General features: G+C 37.2%; 5 protein-coding genes across 5 annotated transcripts; 2 read left to right on the top strand and 3 right to left on the bottom strand.

The window, feature by feature from the left end:
- Window positions 1–8: 8 nt before the first annotated feature.
- Window positions 9–4,404, bottom strand: LOC106122532 (uncharacterized family 31 glucosidase KIAA1161-like). Its single transcript, XM_013318550.1, has 9 exons — window positions 4,307–4,404; window positions 3,879–3,995; window positions 3,416–3,622; window positions 2,647–3,307; window positions 2,238–2,430; window positions 1,839–1,948; window positions 1,426–1,699; window positions 806–962; window positions 9–381 (listed from the first exon to the last, which is right to left on the bottom strand). The coding sequence occupies exons 1-9, from the start codon at window positions 4,329–4,331 to the stop codon at window positions 110–112; spliced, it is 2,016 nt and encodes a 671-aa protein (XP_013174004.1). The 5' UTR covers window positions 4,332–4,404; the 3' UTR covers window positions 9–109.
- Window positions 4,405–5,848: 1,444 nt separating this feature from the next.
- On the bottom strand, window positions 5,849–10,170 carry LOC106122533 (uncharacterized family 31 glucosidase KIAA1161). Its single transcript, XM_013318551.1, has 10 exons — window positions 10,065–10,170; window positions 9,527–9,625; window positions 9,181–9,348; window positions 7,768–8,428; window positions 7,460–7,652; window positions 7,243–7,352; window positions 6,908–7,163; window positions 6,590–6,746; window positions 6,087–6,274; window positions 5,849–6,009 (listed from the first exon to the last, which is right to left on the bottom strand). The coding sequence occupies exons 1-9, from the start codon at window positions 10,087–10,089 to the stop codon at window positions 6,090–6,092; spliced, it is 1,854 nt and encodes a 617-aa protein (XP_013174005.1). The 5' UTR covers window positions 10,090–10,170; the 3' UTR covers window positions 5,849–6,009; window positions 6,087–6,089.
- Window positions 10,171–11,887: 1,717 nt separating this feature from the next.
- Window positions 11,888–15,060, top strand: LOC106122611 (uncharacterized). The gene is made up of 5 exons (XM_013318687.1): window positions 11,888–12,138; window positions 12,611–13,359; window positions 13,566–13,752; window positions 14,125–14,341; window positions 14,885–15,060. Exons 2-5 carry the CDS (start codon window positions 12,790–12,792, stop codon window positions 14,961–14,963), a joined length of 1,053 nt encoding a protein of 350 aa, XP_013174141.1. The 5' UTR covers window positions 11,888–12,138; window positions 12,611–12,789; the 3' UTR covers window positions 14,964–15,060.
- On the top strand, window positions 11,930–12,740 carry Tbca (Tubulin binding cofactor A). Its single transcript, XM_013318243.1, has 2 exons — window positions 11,930–12,138; window positions 12,611–12,740. Exons 1-2 carry the CDS (start codon window positions 11,930–11,932, stop codon window positions 12,738–12,740), a joined length of 339 nt encoding a protein of 112 aa, XP_013173697.1.
- A 1,215-nt stretch (window positions 15,061–16,275) lies between the features above and the next one.
- On the bottom strand, window positions 16,276–22,795 carry DCAF12 (DDB1 and CUL4 associated factor 12-like protein). The gene is made up of 10 exons (XM_013318665.1): window positions 22,408–22,795; window positions 20,586–20,742; window positions 19,990–20,142; window positions 19,510–19,631; window positions 19,055–19,154; window positions 18,600–18,750; window positions 18,124–18,281; window positions 17,837–17,993; window positions 17,458–17,555; window positions 16,276–17,381 (listed from the first exon to the last, which is right to left on the bottom strand). Exons 1-10 carry the CDS (start codon window positions 22,503–22,505, stop codon window positions 17,229–17,231), a joined length of 1,347 nt encoding a protein of 448 aa, XP_013174119.1. The 5' UTR covers window positions 22,506–22,795; the 3' UTR covers window positions 16,276–17,228.
- Between the last annotated feature and the right edge of the window lie 1,460 nt (window positions 22,796–24,255).

The following is a 24,255-nucleotide window of genomic DNA, read 5'->3' as shown; positions in this document are numbered from 1 at the left end:
TCATGAAAGTAACACTTATAATGATAAAAACATTTATATATTGTTCAAATAGCATCATTCAAACAAAAATAGATAAGAAAAACTATCGAACAATATCTTAAACCAATCTTTATAACACAAAGTTAGCGACAACACCAAAAACTAGCACAAACATGGCAACCCCGGGTGACACCGCGGATGACGGCTCGATTTCTCTAGCGCGGACGAAGTATGGCAACACGTCCAATGGAGCGGGGAAGTCCCTGATCCAGGTCGGGCCGACCACCTCCCGTTCCCTGTCTCCCTCCTCCCACCACACGCCCGCCGGCAGGTAAATGTCCCGGGAGGTCGCTCCCTCCTCCAACACAGGCGCTACTAAGATATTCTCTCCCAATAGGTATTCTGGAATAATACCATTTTAAGTAAAAATCTATTTTAAGAATGTTTATCATTGAAATATTAAAAATAAATCGCTTAAAATATGCCAAGATTATTTTAAATCAATGAATTAATTGACTAAGGTCTCTTTTTCTTCCGAGGGGAATGCTTTATGCATACTCCGCGCCCCCAGGGGGGGGGAGACGCGGTAGTTATGTGGGATTCTCTTCCGGATGGGAAGCATACCCACAAAACCCCTCTGTTCCTCCTACGCATCATGGCGAGGCCAAGGGTACGCTTGCGCTTTCATCCGCGACCATTGACTAAGGCCTAGTCAGGGCTAGTCAAGGCTTCGAGCCCCTCAGTGGAAGTATAGTGAGTTGTAATTCTAATTTATGATAAATGAATAACAATAATTCGGCTATTTGTGAGAATCTACTATATTTACCGTCCCAGATGTTGAGTGCGTCCTCATCAGTGGGGTCTATCCACCAGAGCGGCGCGTTCACCGGCCGGCCTGACTCCACCGCCGCCTGCATCGCCGCGTATATCTCATCACCGTACTCCGCGTGCAGCTCCGTGTACTTCTTGCTTATCTCCACCGTCTGACAGAAATAAAACCATATTCCTACTGAAAATACACATTTTATAACATAGCTCATACTAATTTTTTGTATTTTACTGCAAATGCTGTTTGGAAATAGCAATCGATTGTTTGTGAATAACTAATAAATATATATAACTAGGTGTTGTCCGTGACTTTGTTGGCGTGAAATTGTAAAAACGCAACCTCTGTGTCATACCAGAATGTGATTTATCGCTGTCACTCATTTAGATCCGTTCATTCGTTCTTGATTTACATGTTAACAAAAGTCTATAAATCTATTAAAATATATTTGAAAACAAAAATAAAAACATAATTAGAAGCCAATATCTTCCAGACTATATTCTACATTGGCCTTTCAGCGAGATTCATGCAGCCGTTCCTGAGATACCGTCTTACAAACCTCCAGCCATCCATTTAAACAATCGCATTTATAGGTAAGGCATTAAACCTTTTTAACTTACTTCATTATCAAAGTTCCACGGCACGTAAGAGTACTGCATGACTGGAAGGAAGGTGGTGGCCTGCACCCAGCGAATGAACAGCTCCTTGGTGGGAATATCCGCTTGCTCGTGGTCCAGGTTGTACCCATTGCCTCCGATCATGTCCGGCAACACAAGTCCGTATCCCGCTAAGTTCATCTGAATTGCTGTCGTCACGATAGTAGATAGACCGTTGTTCAAACCCCAGATAGAGTCGCGGTCTACCATGCGCACGAAGATAGGCAGGTCTTGCGTTCTGGATGAATTTACAACGTTGAAAAGATACCTCGTAAATAGGTAGAGATTACAGATTCAGAAGTCATTGTTTCAATGTAGTGTACACCAAAGTTAGACGGTTTGTCAAATTCGTGACTTAAGCTAGACAGAATAGTTACCTGAAGCCAGCTCTGACCTCGACCATGTCTCCGAAGCGCGCGGCAAGGCGGGCGTAAGCTTCTACAATGTTATGGGGCTGTAGATCTATGTCACCGGTCTGTACCGCTACCTAAATTACACCAAACGTACCAACGAATAAAAAAAGCGGGAAATAATTCCTAATTTATTGAAAAGGTTATGTTTCTTGGCTAGGAATGAAAAAAATTGGCAAGTCCTTATCGAGTCATTTAGGTAGATCTATAGGAATTGTAAGGATCTTTGAATTTCGAAGTACTTTATAAGTGTATTTTATATTTTTTAGATTCTCTAGGAAAGGATACACTGCTGATAACTTTGTGACGCCTTTTACTTATGCATTTTAAGCTGACTTCTCGTTGGTAAGAAAAGACTAAACTAACCTGTGGTGTGAAGCTACTCTCGCCTCCGTCAAACTTTACGCTATCAATGTCATAAGTATCAAGCAGATTCCTGATACGTTCGTACCACCACTCGGCGGCTTCGGGGTTAGTGAAGTCGATGTAGCCAGGCACTGAGCCGTTGTTGTTCCACCATGTCGTCGCCGGCTTACCTGCCTCGTCCAGCACCAAGTAACTGGAAAGATAAACGAGCAACAGTTGACAAAGCATGAAATATTAGAAACAGTTGAAACAAGTCTATTTTGTAACAGATCTAAAACAATTTAGATTATTTTTAACACCTTTTATAATTCAAATTTTAATTCTGATCTTGTATTATACAGAAAGTCGATATGTGGATGGATAAATAAGTCCAGTCGTATGAACTACATATTATTCTTTATATTCTTACCCGTTATTCAAAGCCTGAGTGTATATCGGCTCGCAGTTGTTATTTATGAAGGGATGCATCCAGATGGTGACGCGGAATCCCATCGCTTTCAATTCCTGCACCAGACCCGTCATGTTGGGGAATTTAGACTGATCCACCTCCATTGTCCCGTAGCACGTCTCCCACAGATCATCGATCTCCAGTTGGGAATCACTAAAGCCATATCCTCTAATCTGCTTTGCAAACTCTAGAACTTTCTCTTGGTTTACGTCTCTGGAATACTGCGCCCAAGTAGACCAAATTGGATGCTGAACCATTCTGTAATCAGGTACTCCTGATGGTTTGCCTAAATAATTGACTATCGCATGTTTGTGAGCTTCTTTAACATTGGGAAGGAACCAGAGATCGTAACTTAGTTCTATATGATTTCTTCTTGTCGAGTAGGGTTCAGAGATTTGTGCTCCAAAGCAAATGTGGTTGGGGACGATATTGTTGTAGTCGACGAACAATGGTACTTGTGGGTGCACGTAAATGTACTCCCCGGCGGAGTTGAGCCAGTATCTCTCGACGATGGCGCCGTTGTCCTGCTCTTTAGAGAAGTACGGGGTGTACACTTGCTTAGCGCTCTCTATCGGGTACATTTGTTCGACTTGCATTGGTCCGCCGTACCAGTGTTTTGTGCCTAAATATATATAAATAAAATAATACTCGTTTCACTGCAAAGTGAGAGTCCCATTCATTATCTTTGTAACCTAAAATTATTAGGTAATAATTTAAAGCAGTCTCTTACCAAAATCAAAGCAGTCTTCCAGTCGGAGTGGCGTAAGTGAGTTCCACTTAATCTTGATGCCTCTAGCGTCAGAAGCGTCGTCATAAAGTGTGTGTATAGTCAGATTGACACCTCCGATATGTATCTCCATGCCACCCTCCACCTCCTCGGCGGTGTACGTGGAGACCAGAGTGCGTCCGATGTGGCCGTACACTGTGCGCTCATTGTCTGACGGAATTAAATTAATTAGCCACTTGTTCTTTTGTAAAATATACGGCTACAAATAATCAACCTCATCATGGAACAATGTAAAGAGTTTGAATGCATTGCCAACCCTTGTTAAAAATGTCTTGTTATAATAATAAGAATGGACTATGAAAGGTTTGGAATCTCTGTGTGGTTTTATTTGACAATAATAATTAAACCCCAGAAAATCCTTCCACTAAGTAATTGTAGATCAAATTGGATATCTATGTTTGTATACCTTTGTCCAAACTGAGCTGGAAGCCGCCAGTGATCTGTGGCTCTAGGGACAGCGTGACGTCATCAGCCCGCGATGGTAGCGCCACCGAGAACGCGCGGGCGCTCAGCGTCGCCAAACCTTCACACAAGACAAGGAGTATTAGAGGGAGAGAATCAATGTTTGATAGAAATACGAGACACAATACTCTTGTTAATATTGTAGAAAGTCTAAATTCAAGTGTTTAAGATCTACTGGTCTTTTCAAATATCTTGTGGGCTCAAGGTCATGTGCGTGCTGCGCTGAAATTACGTCCGTCGCTCTCGCTAGAAGTTGCGAACCAGCAAGATATTTGAATACACTTATACTTATTTTAATCATCTGTCTTCTTACATGGAGATGGCTTCTTTGTGACGGTTGTATGGATTTAAGTATTATTAATATAAACTTACCTAGTAATATTCCTAGAGCCGCCATGGCAGTGGTCTGACTGAGATAGTGTCATATGTCTCCTCAATGCCATAATCTTATCCCCATCTTATCGATCGCTCTCAAATCTGCCACTTGTAATTTTTACAATTCATCTCGATATTTCTTTTATCTATTTTGCAATCGCTACACGTCTGTCGTTTCTATAACGTTGTGGTTATTTATATGGAAAATAGTACAGTGTACTTAAATTAACATCGGTAAATCGAGGGAAAAGATTTGCAGTCGTAGCGCATCAAACAAAAAACGAAAATGTAAAACGAGTTCGAATCTCACTCGCCGTAAATTAATTTATTTTATCTGTCAGGTTTTTTCTCGATTTTATTCGAATATTGTATGTAAGAAAGTGCTACGTATAACATAACTGTTTAGTTTGAATTTAAAAAATGTATAATTTTAAAATCTCTGTTTCATAAAGCAGTCAACAGATGGCGCTATCTCATCTATTAGAGCCTTAGTCCTACGGGGTTACGTGTTGGTGGGTGGCAAAAACTTTAAGGGTTATTGCCGCAAAGTGGCCTCTTTTAGGTTTAGTATAAAAAGTCTACACCACGTCTCTCTTAATACTGCTAGGAAGAAAATCCGAAAATGTGGCAGAGTATTGACCTAACACTACTTACTTACTCCGCTGGCGCATCGACCCAAATATATACCAAGAAAAGGGTCAAAGTAAACAAAGAAGACCTACTAGACGTGGAGAAACTTAAGGACCCAGCTACAGGCCCAATTCCAAATAGAGACCAGCAACAAATTTAGCGAACTAAAGATAGACGAAATGGACATAGAAGACCTTTGGGAGAATGTTAAAGACACAGCCAAGCAAGTGGGCTTATAGACAATAGGCAGAAGGAAAAGAAAAAAGAAAAAGTGGTGGTCAGAAGACTGCGAGAAAAAGACCCAACACTAGTTTTACTAAAATGTCGACGTTTGTGTCCTTCATTCATTCCCTCACTCGACTTTGTAACGAAAGCACGTTATTCGCGCCAAAGGACTCTAATTAATAATGTCTAAAAATACCAAAAATATTAAACTTAGTTTGGCAGCAAGTTACGCTTTAATTTTGTACATCATCATCATCATCAGCTGACTACACGTCCCCACCGAGGGGTTCGGTGCCTACCCTAAGTTAAGGGTGAATTTATTTATGTAATTTTATACATTATAGTGTAAAATATAAGCTTGAATAACTCAGCGTGTAACTGCTTGCTATAAAATCTAACGGGTTCGATTCTACTCTAAAATCTTAATTATCGATTTTCACTAAACAAACTCTTGTTTCTGGTTTTTTTTCGATACGATATATTTCACTTTTGAAATAGTTTTAGCCACTCGTTTGTCCCCTTGGCTACTCGGTTGGTTACTCTTATTAAGGTTGTTTACACATAATATGGTTTATAAAAGTTCCTCTAGGGTTTACTTTAGGACGATTTAAAATAAAAACCTGTCATATAAATTTCTTGATAGCCAATCTTAGGATTATATAATAATAAAACACCATAGATAAATAATATTTAAAAAATTTAATAATTTATTGATTTTGTATCATTATTATGATATATTAAGTGTTGGAAATAGTTGGTCTAAGGATATCACTTTCCGAGCAGGAAATTGGATAACTTGTGAAATAGACATTACTTCACGAGCAAGGAATCCGTCAGGATAAGGGATATTATTTATCGATCAGGAATTATATCAGTTTGGGAAACGGATATTTGATTTGGAGCAGAAAGTATTAGGGCTGAGATATCACTTCTCGAGCAGGAAGTAGGGCAGGGTATCGAGGGGTGCGGGGTAGTCGCGGAGCCAGACGGGGCCGGTATGTAGCGAGCCGTCAGGAGCGCGCCAGTTGCCTCGCGGCAAGTAGATGTCGCGAGAGACCGCGCCCTCCGACAACACGGGCGCGGCCAACACGCGCTCGCCCAGCAAGAACTCTGTACAACATGAACGTCACATCATACCAGCAACAGGCAAAGCCTATAAGTTCATGCATCACAGCAAACACGATTTCCTACGTAAAGGAGAAGAAATGTTTCTATATGATACATTAGTATGAGGAAATCCTCGTAAACTTTAGCTACTTGTACTGGGTAACCAATTTTATTTACATTTGCATATTTTCCTGAGTGTACGTAATGTGTCTTGTTCTTTTCTATGACCACTCTTTTCTAAAAAGGACTGACAAAACTCTAATTCTGTTTAGGTATCGTTTTCTATAATTATGTGATGTTTATGTTGGCAGCACATACCGTCCCACACAGCGAGTGCAACCTGGTCAGTGGGGTCGAGCCACCAGACCGGCGGGTTGACAGGAGTTCCACTCGACACCGCCTCCTCCATGGCGGCCGCGATCTCGTCCGCGAACTCCGCGTGCAGCTGCGTGTACTGACGGCAGATCTCCACCGTCTGGAGATACAGAAACGAATTCAAGGAACATACTGAGAGAAACTTGGCATTCTTTAAATGTAAGGAAACTACAGAATTTATTATTATATTTTTGCCAAATTTAAAGGAATCCGTTTAACTTTGGCAAAAATATTTTCGACTAAATCAAAACATTTCCGTACCTCATTATCATGGTCCCAAGGCACGAAGGAGTACTGCAGCGTGGGCATGAAGACATTAGCCTGTAGCCAGCGGATGAACAGCTCCTTGCTTGGCTTCTCATTGTATCCGTTGCCACCGATCATATCGGGCAACACCAGGGGATAGCCGTTAAGGTTCATGGCGAGGAGTGTAGTCACCAGAGTCGCCAGTCCGTTGTCAAAGCCCCACAGCGTGTCCTTGTCCACCATACGCACGAATACGGGTAGGTCTTGGGTCCTGGATCAAGAGAAATCAAGAAATTAGTCAAACTTATCACATTTCCAGCACTTTCTACTTCAAATTCAATAACTGCTACCGCATTCCAGCGCGGATTTCAATCATAGGCCCGAATTCTGCAACTGTCCTGACGTAGTCACGCACAATATGTCCTGGATGAAGGTCGATATCGCCGTTCTGTACTGGGATCTAGAAAAAAAATGTTTAAATTATGCGTCCATAATCCATCCATCTGCAAAGATATATTTTTTCGTTTAAAATGAACCAATATTAACATGATTCATTTAATCAGTCACCTGAGGAGACCAGCTGGACTCTCCGGCGTCAAACTTAAGACTGTCAATGTCATATGTCTCGATGAGGTTCTTGATCCTGGATGAATACCACTCAGCGGCGTCAGGGTTGGTGAAGTCGATGTAGCCCGGCACTGAGCCGTTGTTGTTCCACCACGACGAGTCAGGACTGCCATCCTCGTTGAGAACTAGGTACCTTATAACATAAAGATCAGTCATTTTAACCATTTATTACAGAGCTTGTACAAAAGCTACTAACGTGCTACTTAATTATGAATATAAATATTAAACTGAAACAAAACCTTACTAACCCTTTATCTAAAGCTTCACTGTACCAAGGATTGCAGTCTTTGTTAATGAACGGATGAACCCAAATAGTGACTCGGAACCCTAGACCTTTGATGTCCTGGATCAGTTTTTTGAATTCAGGCAGTTTCCTTTCATCAACTGTGAGTGAACCGTAGCAGATCTCCCATAGATCATCGATCTCGAACTGAGCGTTGGGAAATCCGGTGTTGGCGATCTCATTGGCGAAATTCCAGAGGCTGTTCTGATCGATTTCACGAGAGTAACGCGCCCAAGTCGACCATACTGGGTATTGGATCATCCTGTAATCTGGGATTCCAGTTGGTTTGCCCAGGTATGTCTTGACGGCGTGCATATGCGCGGTTTTGGGGTCATCGAACTGCCAGATATCGTATTTGAGAACGTTGTGTGTTCTCTTAGTGGAGTAGGGGTCCGCGACCTCAGCAACAAAGCAAATATGGTTTTCAAGGATGTTGTGGTGGTCGACGAAGAGAGGCACCTCTGGATGAATGTAGATATACATTCCTTCAGAATTCAGCCAGTATCTCTCCGAAATGGCAGAGTTGTCGGCCTCCTTTGATATGATAGAGTATTTCTGGATCTTTGATTTCTGGATCGGCCATTGCTGGTCTTTTTGTTCCGGACCACCGTACCATTGTTGGTCTCCTATTGGGAAAATCAATGTTTAATTTGATTCGCTACGACCAGTTAGATAAAATAAAAGTATTTTTTACATATTTTTTACCGAAGTGAAAAATATGATGAGTCATTTTGAATTTTCCATTACTACAGTTGATATCGTTTCATATTTTTATCCTAAACGGATGCGGAGAAGTATAGCTTTTAGATAAGATTATGTCACATTTGAGTAGCGAAGCTGGCTATTGTTACAACCACAAGAGGCAAGGAAGTTACATAAGATTCCCTAAGATTACACTAATACTCGGTACAAAACAACAACCTGTACCATTGATAAGATAAAATTTATAAGCCCAATAAGTTCTCCTGAGAGGGTAGGAAGTATTTAAACAAGTTATTTCATCATCAGCTCACTATACGTCCCCATTGAGGGCCTCAGAGCCTTCCCTCGGTCAGTGACTAGGTCATAGTCAACAACGCTGACTCAGTGTGGGTTGACTTCAAACATATCTTTGAATTTATTGCAGATATGTGCAGGTTGCATCACAATGTTTTCCTTAACCGAAAGAACGTCGGATAAATGTACATCGAAAACCAAAATACACATTGGTAGATGGCGGGATTCAAACCCAGGACCTGCAGATTACAAGCAAAGTGCTTAATCCCTAAACCATTGGCGCTTTAAGAGGTTATTTGCCTCTCGTTAATGTGTCAAGCAAATCCTAAAATCATTTTTAATTCAATGCAAAAAGATGAGGGTCTACATATGTTATGCTAACCAAAGTCAAAGCAGTCTTCAAAGATCCTGTCAGGGGGTCCGTCCCAACGCACGGAGAGTCGCGTGCCACCGTTCTCTTCGTCATACGAGGTGGTAAGCTCGAAGGTCACTTCGCTGTCCTCCGCAGACGCCCTGCGACCGATCTGACCTAACTTCTTCTCACCATTGTCTATAAAACAATACACGTAACAATAATTTGAGAAATTCTTCAGAAATTTGATAAATTCTGAACTGAGGGCAAATTTTGAATTGGAAGAATTGTTTACAAGTTGATGAATCAGTTGTAAACTGTTGCCAGTTTGTAAACTGACGAATAAACTTATCGTATGGTGATTATTACGACTTACCACGAGTGACAGTAAACGTGTAGCCTCCGTTCTCATCCTGATTTATTGATAAGCCTCGATTGTGCTCCTTTTGAGGAGCAGCGACCACTAAGGTTGCCCCTGGATAGACGAACAATTGAAATATTATCATTTCTGGACGAATAAGCAGCTGCGATATGTCTGTTTTTAATTTTCTGTTTTTAAAATATCGCAATTACTATAGTTTTCAAATAAAAAAAGCGTAATCTATAAAAAAAGTTTATTTTAATTTTAACTAGATGGCGTTATTCTCATTTTGTTGATGGATTACTAATTTTATTTAAATATTTCAAAATCAGCAAAAAGATAAAGTTTGATGCAAATTTTCAAACATATGTGCAACTTTTAGACGTCATATAGATAAATAGTTAAAGGTCAAACAAATAGAATGTCACTAAAAGATAATTCATAACATAATATGTATTCCACGTACTTTGAATTAACCCGTGAACATTTAATCATAATTAATAATCATTATATCTCATTGTAGACAATGTTTTCATATTTTATTAGACCGTACCTGCTAAGAATAACAGCCACTGCATCTCGGACGCACAGTGTACACTCACGGACAATCGAATAATACGCGGCTATTTATCAACTGTCGTATCACCGATCACTTATCATCGATTCTCTCCCAGTGTATGGATAATGACAGATATCTACATCTCACAAATCCCCCGCCAGCCAGCTACAGATGTTTTTTTTTATTTACGTAACGAATTTATATAATAAAAATAACTATCAAATCAAATTGATCGTTCTTCTTTACAATATACTAGCTGTTGTCCGCGCCGTATTAAAAAAACATAATGAGTAACCTATGTGTTCTTCCAGATTATGTTCTATATGTATGCCAAATTTCAAGCCAATCCGTTCAGCCGTTCTGGATATCAAAGAAACATCCATCCATCCGCCCAAATATTTGCATTTATATATTATATATAGTAGGAAGTACGATAGTAAGAAGTTCTAGCTGTGCTAGTCACTTGCACTTCTATACAAATTTCCACCCTAACTTTCACCCCTTACAATCCTTTTTTCGCATTTAAAAGTAGCCTATTTCATTTGTCATGCTTTGAATCATCTATTTTCCGAATTTCATTTAAATCGGTTCAGTAGTTTTGCGTTTTGTAGACAGACATACAGACAGAATTACTTTTGCATTTATAATATAAAAATAAAACAAGTATTCACAGTGTGTAGTTAATGGAAATTAATATTTTAAAATACAAACGGAAAAACGACAAATATATCTTTTTTTATCTAACTCTGTTAGTATTTATTTAAATGATATGTTGTTGTTTTTTTACTTATTTTTTTTTTAGTTTGTTTTTTCAATTTGATCATTAGAAAGACACAGAAAAATCTAGAAACCTCCTGTATACCTCTAGTTTTTTACAATTTCGGTAAATACGCTTTATATCTTTACTAAAAATAATTCTGAATAAGTCTTGTTGTCCATCGTATGTTATCACACCATTCATATATGAAGTGCGTTAGTTTATCTGTTTTATAAGATACCAGTCCGTGACTCCGTCCGCGCGGAAATAAGAAAAGTTAATAAGTTAAATGTAACGATGACATTCATAGTAAAGTTGTGATACGGTAACGTAATCGTTACTTTATTACGATTGCTTTATTACTACTTTTAGTAATTACGGCTAAGATATACATACAGACGTATTATACAGACTTTCAAATTGTAACGGAATAAAAGAGCTCTAGAATAACTTAATTAATGATATATCAAAGAATAATTCAATGCTTCATATAATATTAATTTATTCAATGGAGGCGTAGCATGAAAATTTGCGACAATTGTATTCGTATCGCTATCGTCATTTATGTTAAAATTAGTGTAAGATTTTTGGTGTATTTTACGCACGACAAGCACCAAATTTTATCGATGGCTATACGAACAAAGAGTATATAAAATACGAATGATACGAAGCGCTTGCTACAAGTATTCGTGCTAAGCTACTGACCACTATACATGGATAGGCTATAATCTTGGTATTTTGTGCTCATTTGATCATCGCCATTTTGGCGCTGACTGTTGTGGTTGGTAGCGGTGGTGAGGATTCGAACTAATAATAGTGATAGAATTAACGGTCAGGAACTTAAACAGGCACGTTTAAGTCGGAATGACGCAAAAGCTGTCATTTCCAAGCAACGACCAATCCTAAGCCTATCCATTTATATAAATCACTAGTACATTGCATAGATAAAAAATAAATAAAGGCTAGTTGTCGTTGACTGATTTTTGTGCTTGTTTACCTCATGTCAATGGAAATGGAACGTCACTAAAAGAAAAACAAAAGTAGAATACGCCGCACTGTGACGCCGCACGAGTAGAAGGATCGGTAATTGGTTTTTACAATAATGGCAGATCCCAGAATTAGACAAATCAAGATTAAAACTGGCGTCGTTAAGCGTATAGCCAGAGAAAAAAGTTTGTATGAAAAGGAGGCTGAAGAACAAAAGGATAAGGTACAAAAATTTAAGGACGAAGGCCAAGACGAACACGACATTAGGAAGCAAGAGGAGGTGCTTCAGGAGTCGCTGATGATGGTTCCTGATTGCCAAAGAAGGTATGTAACAAGTAAAAAAGATGTTTACATTCTTATACTGCCAGAAAAATAACAACAACTTAGATTCCAATCGTATTTACTGTAAAAATACAAGTTTTATTAACATCTGTTTGATAGGTTATGTGCGTAAATTCGGCCTTATCAGTATTTTTCTTTGGTGTTTTACTTTTGGTGCTTAGAAATGGCTAAGGTTGATAAATTAAATCGTTTAATTCTTTTTTTATAACTATTTCAGTTGTGGCGTAATACTGTACATCACGACTGACGCTTATTTTGCGTGAGGCGTAATAACGATGAGTCCTCTCGATTGACATTGACATTCATTGTTTAAGTTATTTTTAAAGTTCTCAGTTCGTAGTAACTACTTTTAAAATAATTTAGTATCAGTTAAAGCATTGACGTAAAATCTATCCTAAAATTGTAAAATGTAGGTTCCTTTTTTAGAAATTTAACTATTTTTTTATTTTTACAGGTTATTAAAGGCGCACGCAGATTTGAAGTCAATACTGGAGAGTGAGCAAGACTTAAAAGAGAACGAAGATTACATTGCTGCAGAGCAAGTGCTGAAAGAGGCTGAGAGTCATCTGCCCGAATCAGCATAACATTTCACAACATCCCTTATTTCTATTATATATTAATCACTTATAAATCATGTCTAATCCTAATTTTTATAATGATTTTCAAAGTAGTTTTACATTCCACGGCAATAATGCTGCCCCTCCACCTTTCTTCTCGGTCCCACCTCCACCCCGTCCTATGCACCCACCTCCATTTGCCCCACCAACTGACCAGGACTTTATCAAGTCCTTTGAACGGTATATAGGAAAGTGTGATGTTGAAAATCCCAAAACTGACTCTATATCTGTTGTACGTGAAAAAATATCTAATTTAGTACACACTCTTGATGAATTAAAAGAAAAAGAGAGGATATTACAAGAGAATGTTGATAATTTTACGGATGGAGAATGGGATTTTCATATGAAAGACATAGAAAATAAGAAAGCAAACACAAGAAGAATGTTACATGTTATCAATGACCTGTATATTGATAATGCTAGGAAGCTTCTCGCGAAACGAGCATCAAAGAGATTACGAATGAAGAGAATGAAATTGGAAAGGAGTCGGGAAAAGAAAGAGAGAATGCAACAATTGGAAGAAACATCTAGAAAAATAGATGAGAATTTGAAGAAAATTCAAGATGACATTGAAAAATCTAAACAGGTATGTTTAGTCTTTTATTTTGAAATATTAACAACTCTTTATAATAGATTCCTATAAGATAGACAAAATTTATCTTAAATATTGAAGAAAATACTTACCTCCTTTTCAATCAATCAATATCAAGAAACTGAGGTCTCTTATTCTTGATGTTCCTTTGCACTAATTTCTTTGTCTAGATAAATTAAAGCTCATTTTATTTAACATAGGAAGCTGAAGCGAAGTTACACGCGGATATTGTCTTGAAAGAAGTGATGCGTAAGAAGACTGATGCAAAGAAATGTCTAGTGAAACTGGATGCTTTGTTGCGCCTGCGCCGCGCCAGACTCAACACGGCTAAGGGCAGGGGAGAGACTGTGGCAGAACATGAGACGGTGGCATTTGAGAATAATATTGGTATGTGTTATATGTTGGTCTTCCTTCTGCTGCTGAAGTTTACAAGTTTTTAATTATATTTTTGTCTTCTTTTCAATGAGAGTGAGAGAGATAAAAGTATTAAAAAAAGTGTATTATGTTAGTAGTAGTACATTGAAAATTCCAACTAACTTTATTCACGACTACATTTTCTTGTTAACATTTCCCGCGCGATTCTCTTTTTTTTCATTTATATTTTTTCATAATTAAAAAGGCAAAGGTTCTCAGTGGCCAGTGTGCCATGTTTATGGCAGAATGTTCAATTATGCAATTAACAGAGGGGATGATAATAAGAAAGGTAATTTGATTCTAAATAAAATCTCTCGCATGTTGTAATGTTTTATTTATTTTTAGAGAAATTAAAGCAACTCTGGTCGAAAAAATTGGAAATTTATGATAAGGAAGAGAATGATTTGCGCGCAACGCTGAAAGACAGCTCCGATGTCAAGTCAAATGTTATTGAAACAGATGAGGTGTTAGAGAATTTGAAACAATGGAGAGAAATCCTTTTCGGTGACCGTCTGCCGCAAGTTAACTTTAAAGGAGATGCTAATAAATTTGTTTCTATAAGGTAATAATGTTAGTTTTGATTTACCTTTCAAACTTTTTTTTTATTGTTTTAACCAAATATCTTAAATCATTGTAGATAAAAAAATACCCTTATGTTAGTGGGGTGTTCAATTTTTTTTTAAATTTTGATGAAACTTTGGTAGGATGTTATTAGAGGTGTTTCCAATTGGGTCTATTGAATACAGAGAATTAAAAAAACAATTGAATCAATGAACTACTTTTTTCATTGTGTTGATTGAGTTTATAGAATCAACTAGCAGACCTGACAGACATTGTCCTGTCTACACGTCTTTAATTTGAATAAATTAATATGAAGTTAATATTTGATGAAAATTGTGAATCTAAACCATTCCCAGATCCCCTTGAACACACACAAAAAATTTCATCAAAATCGCTCCAGTCGTTTGAGAGAAGTTCAGTGACATACACACAGAAGAATTATATATATATAAAGATTAGACCAATGGGGAAACATTTGTTCCGAGTTGTGATTACTTAGTAGAATGTATTAAGTAGTTTTTAATAGTATTTTAATGTATTTTAGGTGCGAGTGGGACAAGTATGTATGTACAACTGGGTCTGCATTGCCGTTGGGCTGGGTGGTGCCCAACCTGCAGCCTTGAGTGGAAAGCTACGAGGCTACTTTAATTTGCTGCCGTGTACGCAATGGCTTTAATGCTTGCATTTATAAAAGTTTTTTAATAAAGTATTTTTTATGTACACTTTGTTTTATTTATAAAAGTACAACCTAATGTTCTTGCTAATATTATGAATGCGAATATTTAGATGTATGGATGATTGTTTGAAGGTATCTTCAAAACGGCTGAACGGATCTCGCTGAAATTTGGCATAGATGTAGAACATTGGGAGATGGCTACTTTTTTTTTTAATTCCATGCGGACGGAGTCGCGGGCGACAGCTAGTTTGATTAAACCGTAATATTGTTTTTGGATCTTATTTTGGTTTGCGGGTAAAATAAGATAAGAAATAACAGAGTCAAATCATTTTTAATTATCTTCATTTTGTCATCGGTAATAAATTACACAAAACTGTAGATATTGTATTTTGTTCCATATTCTATCTAAAAACTTATTTATAAAGGCTCTTAAACTAATATAATTTATTTCCTATTTTTTTACACATTTCAATCTCCATTTTTTATATAAAAATTCAAATTTTGTATTTTATATGAAGGCATATTATTGCGGCAAATGTTTTACAAAACAAATATATGCCAAAATCTAGCGAACTATGCACTACACTGATAATTTTAGTCTGATCTTAATCTATATATTAAAAAATATATAAATAAAAAAAAAATCATCATTTAAAAAGTTCATTTCTTGTAACCCATACCATGCTATGCTATTTACAATAAGGTATTATTAATCACTTGTGTAATTTTCTGTGCTGCAAACGCAAGTGGGCGGTTGTCCTAAAAATTTTACTCCTACAAGGATTTTTGACATTGACAGATGGGCGCCTACAAGTTTTAAGGGTTACATTTGAGCAAAAATTTCCTAACTACCGACAGACGTCCACGTTGTAACTCCAAGCCATTGAAACTTATGACCCGAGTTCTCGTGATAATTATACACTATTTAAAGTGAATTAAGCACGTCGTAATATCGTGTGATATTTTTATGGTATTTCGAAATTACGCAAATGGCAACACTATCTCGTGCCGCTCCCTCATTGGTCAAAATATGACGCTGTCAAGATGACATTGATAGTTCACATATCCAAATGCTACAAAATCTTTGTAGAAGAAGCGCATGGTAACGAAACATAACATTGTTTAAGTAATTTGATTAACGTATTCAAACATGTTGATGCTTTGACCTAAAAAGTTATAGGCCTTGTGGGTATAAGTCAAACTAAATTATGATAGCGCCCTTCTGTGAATGTCGAAAAAGTTTCAAAGAATCCTTGTAATCTGTTTGTAATTTCCTACGCCCATGTAGTATGTTTCCAAGAAATCTTTCTTTTGAAATATTATTTCTACAAACATATTTAAGTAATTAAAAACATAATTACATGGGTCTTAATTTTTTATTATATTGCTTACACAAAATGCTTATGTTCCAATAATTCTAGCCGTAAGTGTATATCGGCCGTATGAGGTAATATGGTATCGTACTTTGAGGCACAAATCAATAAGCTTTTGTCGAATCAAAATTTGTACAAAGGCGTTTCTAAACGAACATAGCGGCGAACGTCCGCCATTTTGAATTTCAAGTATTATCACAAAATTTATTTTGACGGGATAATTCTTTTACCAGTTAAATTAATAAATAATATAATTGAAGGTAGTTTTCTTGGAAAATTCAAGGTCGATATAAATTATATCGTAAGTCCTTTAAAAAAAGATAGAAATATTTTCATGTAATGTTTGTCTACGATAATAAGGTATGTAATTATTCTAGCGATATGATTATATTTATCACTTTGTGTAACGTGCTATTGTTGAATATTTCATTTCAAACAAACATATTAACAAAAAATCATCAAAATCATTACGAATCAGTTATTTTGCAAAAAATTAAAAGATAAAACTATATTTTGGATCTGAATTGAAACGAAGTCTGTCTGTTTAGATCTTGTGGCTAATAAATCTAGAAAACCTAGATACAAGCCGATAAGTTTAAAACTCCACTTGGTATTCATCACCGAAGCGGAGAATTCATACTGTTAGGTTATAAAAGCCAAAATTATAAATATTTTTCAGTACTATACTAAAAACATAACTAGAATAATAACTCAAACCTTTAAAATTAATTTCGGAAGAAGTTTGATAATTTTCTCTCCAAGTCAAAAGTTAACCTTTTGTCCGGCGAGGTAAGACATAGTACAGTGACGCGATAGGCCCATCACCGTATTCGCGCGTGTCACTGCCAGATGCCGGCGTAGTTGCCGATGAGTGGTGCGGGCAGGGGACCACCGGCGGTGAATATCCGCGTGCCACTGTCGTCATAGCAGTGCGTGTAGATGGCGGGCACGTATTTAACCTGGTTGTACCCGTCTGCTTCTTCGTCGGGGAACTAACGGGAAATAAGAAAAAAAATAGTACAAAACCTTTTTCTAATTATAATTATGCACATATCTAACGCAACTTACCACATATCCTCTGGAAGCTTTGAGAGTCACTGTTTTCGAAGAGTGAATGTTGCTTTCCAGATATTTTCCCGCTCTTACGTCATAGAACATCAACAGGCCTGTAAAATATATAAAAAATGTTTTACATATGTAAATTCGAGCATTAGAAACATGTTCCGCAATTGTTGCAGCGTGCATTAGAAACATGTTCCGCAAGTGTTGCAGCATGCATTAGAAACATGTTCCGCAAGTGTGGCAGCGTGCATTAGAAACATGTTCCGCAAGTGTTGCAGCATGCATTAGAAACATGTTCCGCAAGTGTTGCAGCGTGCATTAGAAACATGTTCCGCAAGTGATGCAGCGTGCATTAGAAACCGCAAAACCGTTCCGCAAGCATTACCGAGACCGGTCCCGATGGTGAGCATATCTCCGCGGAAGCTGGCGGACCGGATGCCGCAGCCGTTGTACCGCGATGTGATCTTCTTGATGGACTGGAGTGTGCGGCAGTCCAGTAGTAACGTGTACGATTTGCAACCGATTGCGTACATTCCGCTCTCCTGAAACAAAACAAGAGATCATAGTAACTATGGAACATATTAAGCATATTTTTTCTCCTACTCTCATTTCATGCTGCCAAGCTTTCCGTGGATACTCTTGGATCGGTTTGGGAATTCCTGGTGGATATACCTGTGTGGCGAGACAGACGAGGTCCTGGCAGGAGGGCAGCTTGCGCGAGAGCGTTTGCCGGAATGTCTCCGCGTTGAACACGTGGATGTAGCCGTTGAGTGTTAACGCCGCGATCTCCCGCCACCGTTGGTTGAATGTCAGCGCGCGGATCTTTTGACCTTAAACCGCAAAATCACATATTTACAAGGATATACAAATAAGTATTTGAACTTTTATTCACGTACAATGCAGCCAATGTTTAAATATCATTAAATAGTGAAGAATCGGCCTCCTGAATTCGCTGAGTTGGGAAGCGATCACTGCCCATATACATCCGCAATCACACATGCGTCGCCTACCTTTAATCGATGCAGGAAGATACACAGAAAGAGGACATTTTCCCTTCTTATGCGTCCTCTCTCCGTTAAATTCTCTTCCCTAATGTCTGAAAGTGTGCTAGATGTAGGGATGCAGCAGGTAAATGTATGGTTGCTTACCGGCGCGGCACTCTCTAACGGCGAGGGGTGCGACGTAGTCGTGGTGCGGGGGTGTGAGGGGCGCGGCGGGGGGCGCACGCCACAGCGCCAGCCGCGAGTCCCGCGACCCGCTCACCACGAACTCGTCGTCCAGCCAGCACACGTCCAGGATCTTACATACGTCACAAAACAAGTCAAGGCCAAAATTCGACAAAATAGTGAAACTACCACAGTGGCAAAATAACGTACAGAAAGAGGATATGTCCTCTTCCGACGCGTCCTCTCCTTCCATCGCTTAATTACAAGAAAAGGATGGCAAGGAAAAGAGGACCAAGAGGCACTGGAAGTCTCTATACTAAAATCCAAAGTTTTAATATCTACAGCAATTATTTTAGTTCTTGTCAATGTCAACTTTTAATAAATACTGTCCTGTAAAGTAAAAAAGATGTCTTCATATAGATATATGACGTACGTACCCAGTCTTTGTGCGCCTCGCCCACACAGACAGGGTCTAATGTGGGCAGGCTGTATATGGCCAGCTCGCACGAGTTGCGCGCGCCCGTCGCCAGCAATGTTCTGCAATTGCACAACGTTCATACACTACATTAAAGTTTGCCATCACTAAAAAATACTTCTCAATTACCTTTACCAAGTTGTCGATTTATACAACTTTCAGAAAATAAACCTTTTACTTGGTAATTTTCCATTTTAAAAATATATATCAAGTTTTGCTTGTGATTGCACTTTTTTCTTAAACGGTATGACATGGTATGAGGTACACATGATATGTAGTGAATAGTACAATTGGTATGTGGTGAGTGTTACACATGATATGTTTTGAGTGTTACACATGGTATGTGGAGAGTGTTACACAAGGTATTTGGTGAGTAGTGCACATAGTATGTGATGACTGTTGGGATGGGATGTATACCTGGAGGGGTTGATTTGTAGCGCATGTATGCCGGTCTGGTGCTCAGCGCCGGGCCAGGGTGCGCGCGGCCGCAGCGTGGGGATGGCGTCTAACGACCGCGACCGTACGTCGTATACCATTAACTGAAGAATAAATCATAAAAACTATACATTAAATAAATATTAATACTATTATTCGCTGGCAAACTACCAAAGGAATCTCTTATAGTCGTTTCACTAACAGAAATCAACATAAAGGCAAGATTTGGTTAATTATCAAATGATTCATGAATGTGGCCATATCGAAACACTTTAATTTATTGTATTTGCTATTCAAACGCTGTTTGTTTTCAATTTATAACATTGATCTTATACTACTAATTTCCTATTTGAAACAAAATATCTAAAATAAAAAAAAATGTAAATCAAATTAATTTCTGTGATTCTCCATACATATAAGTATTAATAATGACATATAATATATTAATATTGTATATTATACCTTATTGCATTTAGTCCCGAAGACAACCTGCCTGTCTGATAGCCATTGTGAGCAGAACACCTTGTTCATGTTGCCTAAACTGACAGGTGTCTCACGGAACATGTCGTGTGTCAGCATATGCCGCGTCGCGTACGATGGATCGACGGACCGGGGCTGATTGATATCATAAAAATAATTATCATAATTAACCTAATGTCATTATTTCAATTGGTAAAGAAAGCCTTTAACATTAACTGTGGGTTTCTTCAACCAATAACCCTGTTTAAAACATGTTATCTCCTCTATATTGTCAAAGATAAATTAATAAACGATATGTTTTATACAGAAACTATGATCTCAGCAGGCAACGCTTAAAATGTTACTAAGAAAATCTTACATTTATATATTTATATTTTGTTTAAATATTTTAGGAAACTTATTGCCTAAATTTTTTATTGTATAATTTTATGAGATGGCAATTTATTACCTTTGATTATAAAGTTTAATAGAAAGGTAACTTTTACACTATACTTAGAAAACAAAAAATGAACTGTCTATTTATACAACTTTCATTATGTTTATAAGTATTTGTCAAGTTAATATTTTAAATAACTTACCTCAGGTGCCTGTATTTCTCTTGATCGAACATAATCAACAAAGTTGTACGACGTGGAGAGTATGCGGTGCTGCTGCGCTGGAGTCTCCTCCTCACTGTCACTGTCTGAGTAGCACACAAAGTCTTCTGGTTTGTCCGGCTTGCTCTGCTGTTGTAATCTGAAATATTTTTGAACTTAGTAATAAAAAAAGTGATAACAATTAGATCTTTATATCATCATCAGCTCACAATATGTCTCCACTGAGGGGCTCAGAGCCTACCCTAAGTTAAGGGTGATCTACATATAAAACGTATACCACCACCACACAGAAGACAGGCGTGAAGTGGAAGCAATTCCACGTTTCGTCTGATGAGTGTGCGTCCCGGAGGCCTAATTTAGTCCTCTTTCCCTTCCCACCCTTTTTCTTAGAAGGAAAGGATGGGAAGTGGAAGTGGACTTTCCGGATGAGAGGATGCATGGGAAGGGGAAATATTTTCTTTCTGTGCATCCTCTCCTCCGTCGATTAAAGGTAGCCAATGCATATGTGATTGCGTACGTCTATGGGCAACGGTCAATTCGCTATTTCAGCGATTTCGGGTGGCCGATTGCTCGTTTGCCACCTTTTGATATAAAAAAAATATATATTTAGTGCACAGCTTAAAGTATATGGTTGATTGATTACCAGGGCACTGGACAGAATGAGCGCCACAGGTCTGCGAATTACACAGTTTCAATAACCTTGTTAATGCAATTATTCCATTTATACATATTGTTCATGTTACTTAATTTAAAACAATTTTGTTATTTCAGTTTAAATGAAAAATATATTGTAAATATGATTCAGTATTTACTAAACTTAGTCGTAACAAACAAATCATTATAGACAAGAAATTTGAGATAGTAATTCCTTATGGTCATAAATTAAAAACATAATAATAGCTACAATGCAAAAATAAATAACTTAATCTGTCACTAAAGATAAATTTAATACCAAAAGATATGAAAAAAGGTTACATTGAAAGGATTTACAGATAAAATATTTAGAATTGCTACAAAATATTACTTTACATTATGTGTATTTGGCGAGTAAAGTTAATGCCAACTATGAACAATTTCATCAATTTAGTGACACTGAATGTGTTCATAAAACTTCCCGTTTTTAGGAAAAAATGACTATTATGTATAATGCTTAGTTTGAGATAATTTTAAGGGCATCTAAGGACAATAAGTTTGATAGCTTTTATCATTTGTTATCAGTATATTTACCATATTTTGTTAGTTATTAAATAAAGATTACAACATTGTATTTATAGTAAAGTACTTTCTACAAGTAGCTGCAACATTAGGTATAAATTGATAGTTAATAAATATATTCCCCCACTAGGAGGCTCCGAGCCTGCTAAAGTTTTGACTAGGACATAGTTAACTACATTGACCCAGTGTAAATTGGTTGAATTCATACATATCTTTGAAATTTAACGGAGGTATGTGCATATTGCATCAAATTATTTTGCTTTACCGTAAGAAAATCAGAGAAATGTACATATGAAATTTGAAAATCGAAAATCTCATGGATACATGACAGAGATTGATTGTGGATGTTTAGATTTGAGTGCAGTCCATTCAATCACTTTACAACTGCGTCAACGACGTGCTTTTATACTATTGAGCTATTAATTGGCGACATAAGTTTGAATCACATAATATATGTTTAAATTACTGCATTGTATAGTTTAAAATTTATGTTATACTTAGTTCAATCTTAAACTAAATACATGGAATTAAAAAAAGTAACGTGTTAAATGTCACACATAGAAGAAGGTAAATATTTATAAAATTTTACCTCAAGGCCCTAGCTTTATTTCTTCTTTCCTTAATTCTATTTGGTAAATAGCATGAAGGATATCTTCCTTCGACGGCACGTCGTACCGTCTGCGCCATTTTTCATACGCAGCACTAAAACTAGCACAAGAATTTACAAATAAAACACGTACAACTGGTCACTTTCGTTTTGTTCGACTGTAAATGGATCCATAACGGGAAGACATATAGTACCAGTTTCACCATTAAATCACTCCACAAACAAACCCTTAATGGGTCAACAGAGTAATTATTTCAAATTTTGTAAACACTTAATACAAAAGTAAACAACATCTAAACACTTTACAGTGTAAATTTCGTCTTTAGATTCCAATTTATTGAACAATCACAATGACGGAAAGCTGGCTGTCTGTCAGCAATTCGCAATGTTGCCACTGAGAAAATAAAAACTGGCAACTTGCCAGTTTTTAAAAGGTACAGATTGATAATTAGACATTTTAAATCTTTTTAATCTTATTCGGTAACCATAATCTTTATTAAAAAGTACACTTAAATAGAATGATTGTATAAACGCATTTTTTCTTAAAGTTAAGTTGTTCATAGGATCTCTGTCATTGGGTCACTTATTGATACACGCGTTCTAATAGGTACTATGATTTTATTCCATTGGGGAAAAGTGGCAGCTTAGCTTGGTAAGGTACCAGGGATGGCGACACCATATGATCAAAAAAAAATCTCACCTTTAAAACTCAACAAAGTCACCAATCTTCAAACAAAAGTAGATTAATTTATTTAGCGTTTGATGCTTAGCGAACGACAAGAAAAGTACCAATTATCCACAAATGAGAAATAAGTAGGAATTCAGCAAGTATCTTATTTGCTCCTCTACGCTAAGCTTATAATCGATCACTCAGAAAGCAGGATGTAGTTTAATTGGTTCACCAGCTTCGGAACGGAAGTAGTAGGAAATCGTGTTACGAACCTTTAGTGCAATTTGTTAGCAACAGTGAAAGGTTGATTACTAATGATAATAAAATGTTACATTAAATTAATTGAACAGAGTATTTACAACCACATTTTCCTAATCACTTGACATGCAAATACAACAAAGTTTAATCTCAAATTAAACATCGTTGCCAATTGCGGCGTTTAACCACAAACAGTAACCAGTGATTTTTAAATTATAACATATAGTAAAGTTTAATGATTTTGATTGATTGAGCGTCTCAAGATCCCAAACATTTTTTTAAGATCCAAGATTATTTTTGTGATGGGATTCGCCTATTTTTGATAAATTGATAATTAAATCGTAGCTATATTTCCTATCGCTCCCCGTAAACGCCGCTTTTAACCGAGTTAGGCAACTTCCTGTCTGCTTGCCAATTACATTTTGCTTTATACAGATAATTTTTAAGGTGTTCCTTTAGTTTATTTACTTTTTATTTTTAAATCGATTGTAAATAACTATCCAGATAAAACACTATGGAATTTTAATAGCATCGTATTCAGTTAAAAATTTGCTATTATCTTTCAAAGGTTACCCTTGAACTTCACCCCAAATTAAAGAAAAGAGTTCGTATACGACAAAGCGTGAGAAAAATATCAGGTGTTCAGAAGCACTTGAGAATGTTTGTCAAAGACCGGGATATCGGGTCTCCACTCAGCAGCACAAACATTTAGGGATAAGAGGTCACGTCAATTTGATATGAGATAAATATGTGTATTTAGTGTATATAATATTTACGAAAATGAAAAAATAACTAAGACACTATTTAATATTTATGGAATATTTTTTTTCTCGCATGTAGTGTTAGGCAAGGAGGTTTTCTATTTGTCTATACTTTAGGTGTTCCGATTTTGAAATGTTGTT

Source organism: Papilio xuthus, unplaced genomic scaffold, assembly GCF_000836235.2.
Source record: "Papilio xuthus unplaced genomic scaffold, Pxut_1.1 DF826923.1, whole genome shotgun sequence".
Taxonomy (NCBI): Eukaryota; Metazoa; Arthropoda; class Insecta; order Lepidoptera; family Papilionidae; genus Papilio; species Papilio xuthus.
Note: the sequence above shows the minus strand (reverse complement) of the source record. Positions and strands in the feature narration are given on the sequence as shown.